This window comes from Thunnus albacares, chromosome 13 (assembly GCF_914725855.1).
Source record: "Thunnus albacares chromosome 13, fThuAlb1.1, whole genome shotgun sequence".
Lineage (NCBI taxonomy): Eukaryota > Metazoa > Chordata > Actinopteri > Scombriformes > Scombridae > Thunnus > Thunnus albacares.
Genome location: NC_058118.1, coordinates 10,226,794 through 10,236,456, shown reverse-complemented (window position 1 = coordinate 10,236,456; position 9,663 = coordinate 10,226,794). Strand labels below are relative to the sequence as shown.

General features: G+C 38.2%; 1 protein-coding gene across 2 annotated transcripts; it reads right to left on the bottom strand.

Annotated features, from left to right (window-relative positions):
* Positions 1-1,845: 1,845 nt before the first annotated feature.
* Positions 1,846-4,878, bottom strand: LOC122995494 (mitochondrial uncoupling protein 2-like). 2 transcript variants are annotated; one of them, XM_044370772.1, is made up of 8 exons: positions 4,767-4,878; positions 4,358-4,490; positions 3,937-4,075; positions 3,618-3,819; positions 3,335-3,532; positions 3,122-3,223; positions 2,852-3,032; positions 1,846-2,746 (listed from the first exon to the last, which is right to left on the bottom strand). In XM_044370772.1, the coding sequence occupies exons 3-8, from the start codon at positions 4,060-4,062 to the stop codon at positions 2,632-2,634; spliced, it is 924 nt and encodes a 307-aa protein (XP_044226707.1). In that variant the 5' UTR covers positions 4,063-4,075; positions 4,358-4,490; positions 4,767-4,878; the 3' UTR covers positions 1,846-2,631. The 2 variants fall into 2 exon arrangements, with proteins under 2 accessions (XP_044226707.1, XP_044226708.1); XM_044370773.1 differs by having other exon boundaries at positions 3,937-4,070.
* Positions 4,879-9,663: the final 4,785 nt, after the last annotated feature.

Below are 9,663 nucleotides of genomic sequence, written 5' to 3'. Positions count from 1 at the left end.
TTTCCTTTTTTTTCCATAGAAAATGTTTCAAAAATGAGCCTTAAAATCATGCTCCAAATCCTGAAAAAGAGAGAAATACTGTCAAAAACAACACTACAGTCGAACAGTATCGACAATAATAAAAACATCCAAAGAAACGTAATTACAAAGAGTTTGGTTGAACCGTGATTTGATGTGTAGAAGTTGAGATGCCTGGTAAAATGCTTCTGGAAGTGACAATACCCAAATGAACCAGTGAGAGGAAAGGATACAGTAGTGTGTGGAAGAGCAGCCTCTTTAAATACTGCCATGACGTTGTTACATCATGGCATGGCATGTGTTGCTAGTGGGGCCCCACCTCCACTATATCTATAAGGGTTGTCAACTGGTCTGATGGGCAGAACATTATAAACCTGCTTGTGTGTTTGCAATTTTTTAATGAAGAAATTGTAGAACATGATGTGTTATCTTGACTTAGTAATCAAGCCCCCTCCCGCTTTTGTCCTCAAGATTTACAACAATGTCAGAACAGACATAAAAAACAGCATTGTCATAGAATATACTGTCTACTGAGAGTGGACTAAATGTTCCATTACAAAACTATATTATCTAGTTTGCTGAAACTCTACTTATCTTCCTATATGGTACAGATAGCACAGACTTGAGCAAATGCTGAGTCATGCTGAAAATACAAGAACACCGTACACCCCACGTGAAATTAGATCCGTATGTTCAGACCCATTAACATCCCCCTGCTGGTTTTTGTTCAAAACGATGTGTTCTCACAACATGTTGTTCCTGTGCTCATTGATGGGGTGCTAGTTTGAAAATTACTGTTAATGAAGTCTCTGTACAGCTAACAAAAACAGATAAGTTTTCGGGATAAATTCACAAACAGTATTATATATATATATATCTGAACAGTAGTGTGTTTCCTTGATGGGGTTCTGTAAAGCAATTATTAGTTAAAGGATGGTGTATTTGTTGAGTCATATATACATAGAATATCAAAACATGGAATGTAAGCTGCAAAGTTATGAGTGAGCTCTTGGGTACATGTTGGCCTACATGCAGTATCTGTATGATGGCCTGTGTAATCCCTGTGTCACGGTTTATCTGACTGACCCAAGTGTGAAACTGCAGCATCAGGAGCAAGTGATTCTGGAAATATTCCAGGCCTGGGGAAGGCCTTCTAAACAAAACTATATTTATTCAGAGGCCCAATGCAAGAGGAGAACTCTACTGTCTTTCAGTCAGAAGCTCATTTCACAGCTCTGCTGGCCACTGTTCGCTGAGGTGTTTGGATGTGTGGGATTTTTGCTTGACAAATGCACATTTTACAATCATAACTTGCTGTCCACTGTATTTCCAAAATCAAAAGGTCAGAAAAATTATATTTTTCAAAAAATATGAATATGAAATATGGATAGAAAGCGTTTACTCGTTGGGGACAAATATATATACACAGTTAATTTCTGCCAAGTAAACTTAATACTACACCTTATAAAAAACTACTCTCCAGAGACTGAAAATTTTCATTTCTAAACAAACAACAGTAGCCATTGCCCTCAGGACGAAGCACTCATATCAGGCTGAGGATACACACACATAACACTGAGATGAGATTTGTTGACAATAACAAAAATGTAATCGCCAGACTTATCCTTTAAACACTGAACATGTCCCAACAACCAAGGTGTTCAACTTGCTGTAAACAGCTAATTTATTGCTCCACTTCAGTAACTCTCTGATCTTTTGATTCTTTTCAGTCACACTATATAAACTGTAGGTTGGTTGATGTAACATGTTCTATCAAAGGTACAGCAAGATTCAATAATGGACAAATATAAAGAATTGTTGCAGTCATTCATTTTGGCATTTATTTATCATTATGTACAGCATATTTACAACTTATCGACCAGCAATAAATCATACTATTTACATACACAGACACATGTTATCCTATAAACTTCTGGCCATATGCACCACAAACACTGGTAAACTAAATTGCAAATTGTAAACAGTCTACAATAAAATGGTCACTATTTAAGCCTGTGTTGCCAGACTCAATCTGTCCACTGCTTTCATGGAAACATACCCTAAATAACAAATAACATTATGCTATCACATTATCCATACAGTCCAGTTCAGTCTTGTAAACATGAACATCCATCTTCAAAGCTCAGAGCCAGCTGATCAAGATTTTTGATATACATATGTGAATAAGCAATAAAGCATGACTTTCTGGAATTACCCTTTCACCTCCATTTCACATCCATCATTTAAGCCTGAAGGAGCATTTCTTTATAGAAGTGCACAACATTAGAGAGTTTAAAATGCCCCTTTACACTTGAATACTCCTGCCAGCATTGTAACAATACCAACAGAGTCAATGTACATTTAGGAATCAGTAGACAAACTCCCGTCACGATGAAGAGTCTTTGTAAATAACATGTGAGCTCTCTCCACCTCTGAGCTGCTACACTGATAGTGTGACCAAAGGCCTCTCAAACCTTTTGAAGCTCTCCTTTGGGCCTCCACTTGCGGGTGTCATATTCCAACCTATAAAAGCATGGGTCATCACTGGTCATCACTGCACCATAGTGAAGGCTATTTTCTTGTGTCTGTGCATTTCTGTCTGAAAAGCTGCGGTCAAAACGGCGACTCCCAGTACTGTGTTGCCCTGGTCATACCCCGTTTGATTTGTTCGTATGTCACAAACATCACAATGTTCCAGGAGCCCAGTCGCAGGAATGAGGGCATGAACCTAAAGCAGAAAAATGATATAAAAGTAAAGAAGGGTCCCAAACAAGTTATTTTATTTGGTATTTGTTTGGTTCACTGTCATGTGGCTAACAAGACATGTGTTTACCCTTTATAGAAGGCTGTGGGTCCTTCATGCCTCAGCATGTTGAGTGCACAGTTGATAGCGCTGTTGTACTGGCCAGAATGTGAATTCATGTACCGTGTTTTGACTACATCCACAGGGGAAGCCACAATTGTTGTACAGAAGCCTGCACCAAAGGCAGCAGTGAAGTGGCACGGCAGGTTGTCTGGAGGGGAACAGAAGCAACGTCACATCCTTCTACAATAATTCATATTTTGGAATCTCTGCAATTATTTGTTTGCTTTTACACCTCACCTGTCATTATGTCATACTTCAAGATGACTTCTTTGATCAAGTCATAGGTCACCAGCTCTGCACAGTTTACAATGGCATTACGGGTGATGTTGGGCATGCAACCTGGAAGAAAAGCAACAAGGGGAGAGGATGGTTACTTCAAAACCGGGGGAGGGATTTTTTATGATAAGTGATAAAATGTATGTAAATATTTGAAGTAAAAATGGCAAGCACCTTTCCAAAGGCCCCGTACCCCTTCATCTCGGGCAATTGTCTTGTAGGCATCCAAGGTGCCGTTGTATCTCCTCACACCATCAGCCAGTCGTACCTGGGCTTGGAAACGTACCTTCACCACATCTGTTGGTTGTGCAAAAGCCACAGCCATGGCTCCAGTTGTACAACCCGCCATGAGCCGAGTAACAATCCCAGCACCTGTGCAACATGTATATTTGTCACAATGACGAAGTTGGAGGGAAACCACGTTGTTCATGTACGACAATGAGGTTATGCAACTCACTATCAGTGCCTCGAGTGTAGAATTGCTTCATAGAGTCATAAAGTCCAATTCGGACAGAGGCAAAGCTCATCTGTCTCTGGAGTCCTGCCACCAGTCCATTGTAAAGACTCCGGGGCCCCTCTGTGCGCACCATAGTGGCAATGGTGCCAAACACTCCACGATACTTCTTTGCACTCGCCCCTTTCTCAGCCTCTCCCTGAATCTGGGCAACAAGATGATATTCAAAGATTCTTAGCAGCAGGTTAAAAAAAGGCTCAAGACTAAAATCGGATTTGAAAGATAAAATGTGCCAAGTCTTCTAAAACAATGCGCATCTAACCTGTAGTCTAACTTTGGCAGTGTCCAGTGGAAAAGTGACGAGGTCAGCAATGCAAGCTGCGGTGCCCGCTCCGAAGAACTTAACTGCTGCGGAGGGCACCAAGTCTTTGGGTTTCATGCCAGCCATTGCTACACCTGAGCTGATGACACAAATGGAAAAGTCTGCACTTAATGCTCTTTGCCCGGGACTGCTGTGCACCATATATAGCACCACACACACCAAAGAAGACCATTACTCAACTCAACAAGACAAACACTCAAAATATAACTTCAAATTTTATTTTTCCATGATGACACTTAAGCATTTTTGTTTGAACTGATTATAACATCCAACTGTGGTCAAACCTAAGTGTATAAGTAGTGTTGAGTGTACTAGATGTATTAATAACATTTGTGGTGCTCATACTGAACATTCAGCATACCTGCAAGAGAGGATTTAAAAAGAGCTTCAAGTTTTCTCGGGAAGCAAACTATTCTTTGTAAGTGGTTCTGCTGTGGGAATGTCTTGGGCCATAAACTGTGTTCGAAGTGAGCCAGCCAGCACAACACCTCTCCCTGAAAAAAAAAAGCATTTATCATTTACTTGTGATCCAAAAAGAATCTGTATTATAGGTTTCATGTATTTCATAGTGGTTTTATTTGTATAATGGCTGACTGATATATTATGCTTGAATGAAAAGGTACAAGAAACAATCATCAAAACATTTTAAATATTTTAAACATTTAGATATTTATTGTTAATATTTTAATCAACTACTTCAATATAAAATAACATAGTTTGAGTCTAAAACACATGAAAAAACACACTTTTGTTTTGATGTAAAAGTTTACCTAAATGTTCTCCAGGAAAGTTATAATCCAGGACAGTGAAGAGTATTTACAATCCTTTAAGTCATCCCGTTAGTGTCCTCGTCTCATGCTGTGTGCTCACTGCGCTACTGTTGAAGAGGCTCCTAAATTTATAGGCACCTTTTGCACATGACTACAGTGTAGGCTGACAAGTTTTACACACCTGTCATGTGAACCTCATCATGTTTACCAGAGTCTGTGAGACACAGACTGATATTTGAGCCCTTGTTGATGTGCGCCTATCAGTGTCCTTATGGCAGCCTGGTGTGCACTCATGTAAACATTTTGAATATTTTCTTGTCATTTTAAAGTTATTTTAACTTACACTTATTTGCTCAGATTATCATAAATATATTTATGTCAAGGTTAAATCTTAACGTTTTGAGTTTACATAAAAATTCATATTTAACCGGCTCATATTTCTACACTGACTTCCAGGAGCATGCCTCATGTTTCTAGTGGTTGATACTGTGTCCACAGCCAATCAGAGTGAGAGGCCTGTCTGGATTCCACGGGTGTTTTCATGGGGCATTGGCTGTGGTGAATAACATTTGCTCTATATCCGTTTTTCAATGTTAGCGCCCCACAACAAAATGCAAAACTAGTTCAGGAGTTTTAGGAATTCCCTCACACCCCTCCTCCCTGCAAGTAATAAAGTTTGAAATGTTCTGGGCCTAGGAACCGCCATGCTTTTCAGCCAATCCATACGATGAACAAAGGTGGGTGGATGCACATAGCATCTGTAAGCAATCAGTCAAGCCATTAGCATCTGTACAGGCAATCACCCAAAGAACCGGACACTGAATGGAAAGTGTTAAGAGAGAGGCGTCACTTTATTGGCAGAGTGTTGGAGTCTTGAGTGGACATGCCTCCATACATGTGACTTTCCACATCAGCTCCAGGTCATGGCCCCAGAAAACTTACGTCACGTCACGCGGTTGACTCTGCAAAATGTTCTCTCTAAATATCAACTATTTCACCTGCTGATACATGTGCCAAGATGTTACGTTCCAAAAACTGTACTTCTTATCCTTTACTTAACGTTCGCCTCCAGTTTTTTTTTTTTGTTTTTGTTTGTTTGTTTTTTTACCGTAAATGGACTGCACTTAAATTGTGCCTTTCTAGTCTTCTGACCACTCAAAGCGCTTTCACACTACAAGCCACATTCACCCATTCACACATATATTCGTACCTTGATGGCAGGCTGCCATGCAAGTTGCCGTCCTGCACATCAGTAGGACTGTATACTGCTGTTTTATCTTTTTGTCTTTATACTGTACTGTGCATATCTTCAATAATGGATAGACTTATGACATGTTTCCAAAAACTCTTGAGGTTTGGCCTATGACACATTTCCACAATTTACAGTATTTCCAACAATGAAGTGGCCATTAATTGAATGTATATGTTGACTGAGAAGGTCGGCTGCTGGTTGTGATTTTGGCACATGTGAGGACTGCAGGTGTCCAAGAGTCCAGCACCTTGCCTACATATAGTGCAACTGTGCAACTTACTGAAAAAATGAATGAATAGTGTGCTTTTATTGGGATAAATAGACTATTCTAATTATTAAGCTTTGTTACTATTATTATTATTATTATTATTAGTAGTAGTAGTAGTAGTAGTAGTAGTAGTAGTAGTAGTAGTAGTTGTTGTTGTACTATGTTCTAAGAACTTATTTGCATGTAAATACTTTGGTGACAGACAAAGAAAAGTTGATTACTGTGGTCACAGTGCTCAGATGTTTGGGCAAAGTAATCAATTGTATATTATTACTGCCTTTAAAAGGTTGGATTCATGCATTTTCTTTTCTTTAATTTGCTTTTGGATGTGTTTCAAGGCAAAGATGGAAAATTGCTAAACCTTAAACCCATCAACCCCAAGAATGATACGTAAAAAAGGGGAGCTGCTTTCCCCACCTGCTTCCTTCACCCCTAGCTAAATAAGGTTCCTGTGTGAGCCTGCAGCCAGACCAGTAAACAACCTGCCGGTCTGGCTTCAACCAGTCAGCGGTGACCTCCCCTACATTGCCTGAAAATGAAACTGAGCAGGCACACTCCCGTCACCACTATGTTCTCCCGCACTTTGAATACCATGAACTCTGAATCAGTACTGTGAGACAGCTAATCTCCACTATAAATAAAGACCATTACACTATAAATAAGGTCAGCCGCTGCGTCACTTAAAGGTTAATAGAGCACTCAGGAATGTTTTTTCCGTTTACAGACCCATTCGTCTGTGAACTTTTGCCTTAGTTTTAGTTGAACTAAATATTAGGGAAGAGATGAAGGGAGAGAAACTGAAAAACCATGAATATTGATTAATTTCTCAATTTAAAATCAAGTTCATTTACCAAAACTGAGCCATTTGCACTTGACTCCAGCTATAGAGTAATTTATCTTTACAATTGTCAGAGCTTTTGGAATTCATTTTGACATGCAGTATTTCACAGCACACATGAAGAGAATATTTCACCAGGGCAGCAAATGGCCGCACATACCAGGAATGACTTAGCTGTTTGCTAATTGTCTACACTTAGCTTTGACTGGCACTGTTGTTCTCATAGCTTTGTTTTATGTTTCAGCTTTCTGCACACTGTGTCTGTGGCTCTCAGTACATTTTAATAACACAACATGTCAGTGTTAAATGTTTCAAGATATTTCTCTATATATGAAAATATTGCACTCTGCATATCAGGCTGATATACTGTACCTCTAGTCTGTCAGAACAGGAGGTTTAGGTGTATATTGTTTTCTGAAGACATAAATGTGCTTCTAACATTAAGCTACATAAAGAATCAAACAAACAAACAACAGTTAAACCTTTGAGTCAGTGCATAATACCCAAATATTTAAGAGTGGGTTTGGATCTGCATCATCATAAACATGTTATCTTAATAATCTTTTGCCTGAAAGGAAGGCCAACACTGTCATAGAATGAAGTCAACATAAAGATGGCAAAAAAGAGATATGAATGAAATATATTTTAAACATGAAGGTAGAGAAAAACTATTAATTTCAAAAAGAGCACAGGGAGCAAATATCCCATCAACCCTTAATTTGGGCAGACTGGTGACCAACATGGCTTAAGTTAGACAAAGTGCCTTAAAGCAACCGTCCATGAGGTGTTCTGCAGCCGACCAACAAAGGCACATGTTCCGCCTCATGAATGTGCTCCATGTAGTACAGGCCACATGTTGTACATGTGAATAGATGATGTCTGTGCTCTGTTGGCCTCAACTCCATCCATTAACTCTGGCTGCACAGAAAAGATGTGCGATTTCAGCTGAAGGTTTTACAATAGTCAATAAACCTTTGTCACAAGTAGTTATTTTTCCTAATGCATCTTGGTGGTATTTTTGGAAATTATTGTTAATTATTAAGGGAAGATTGTGTGTGACCAGTTATGTCTATTCACCTTCGCCTCTTCGTGTCCTCTCTTGTTCCTCTCACAATCAAATTAGCAAGTCTGCAATTATAGACAATCAGCTGTCATAACATCATTCTCTTTATGTAACTATCTTTGCAAGTCTCTCAAATGCCTCCAGTTGCATAACAATGACTCAGAATACTCGACCGAAACTGCAGCTTGAGTAAAGTTTACAGTCATTACAATCACATGCAGAACTTTTCTTCTTCTTCTTGTCCTTTTTATTATTCTTGTTTATTGTTATTATTACTATTGTTGGATATTTCTCAAGAAGTTATTAACAGCGAACACAATCTTCTACACTTCCCCAAATGCAACATGATAGTATGTTTCATTATACCCTCCCTGCCCTTTTTATTCACAGGATGAGTCATACTAACCATGATGAATGAATGTGTGAATTTAAATTCAGGTGTAAAATTGGTGATGCCCTTTTTAAGTAAATAGTTACATGGGTAAAGTGTGTATTGCTGCCACCTTGTGTTCAAGGGTTCATCACACATCTACATACAGTATTAATTTACTGTATGAAGAGTATTCACAGTACTTTGAAACTATGGCCTTGATGTACAATTAAATTTACATATCTTAAACATTTACTATGTTAAAGATTTGGAGTAAGAACCTGTAGAAAGCTTGAATTTTAGAGGACAGGGCAGCTGGGTGTCAGGTGAATTATTAACGTCATTAAGCAGATGTAATAATTTAGATCATTCCCATACGCAACTGAAATCTGATCAATATGGTACTGGGACATTATTACTGAAGCTAAAGGGCAATTACCCAGTTTTATTGTTATGTAGTAAAAAAGGGAATAATTCCTTAAAACTACTGTAAATTCAAACCACGATAACCTGAATATGACACATTTGTCTCTAATCAATAAACACATCTGTCTCAATCTTCAATGGGCTTCTCTTAACTTCTCTTAACTGATATTTGCTATGTTAAAGTTACATGATAACATTGTAAATCCGAGCAAAGTTACTAAATTAAAAATCAAAAAAAGAAGGAAAACAAAACAGAATTTGTAGATTGAAACATTTTGTTCAAAAACTTAAATCTACAGTGGGCATGTTTTATTTTTAATATATTTGCTTTGTTCATTTTAAAGGGCAAGTTTTCATAAGACTTTTAAGACTTTTGTGACTCCAAAATGACAAAATTTACAGATAGGTTACTTTGGAGAAAGGCCTTAAATCTAACATGACTCGCATGAAACATTTGAAAACCATTTGAAACCAGTGAGAGCAGACAAAAATAAGACAACACTTTTCTTATCCAGTTTCTTTCATTGGTCATTATTTTAAACTAGACCTACATAGTGTTTAAGAGTCATTTTAAACTTTTATTTGCCTACCAGGGGATGCCGAGTTGCATCTGAGGAGTCAAAAAATTATTAAATGGATAATAAAGAAAAAGCTGTATTTGTCTTACACAAAATAACTTT

Excerpts from the sequence above, each read along its gene's own strand:
- LOC122995494 (XM_044370772.1), bottom strand. The coding sequence starts at position 4,062 with ATGGCTGGCATGAAACCCAAAGACTTGGTGCCCTCCGCAGCAGTTAAG. Across the intron at positions 3,033-3,121 it reads GAAGTATGACATAATGACAG|ACAACCTGCCGTGCCACTTC; the intron begins GTGAGGTGTAAA and ends GTTCCCCTCCAG. Across the intron at positions 2,747-2,851 it reads CCCACAGCCTTCTATAAAGG|GTTCATGCCCTCATTCCTGC; the intron begins GTAAACACATGT and ends TTTCTGCTTTAG.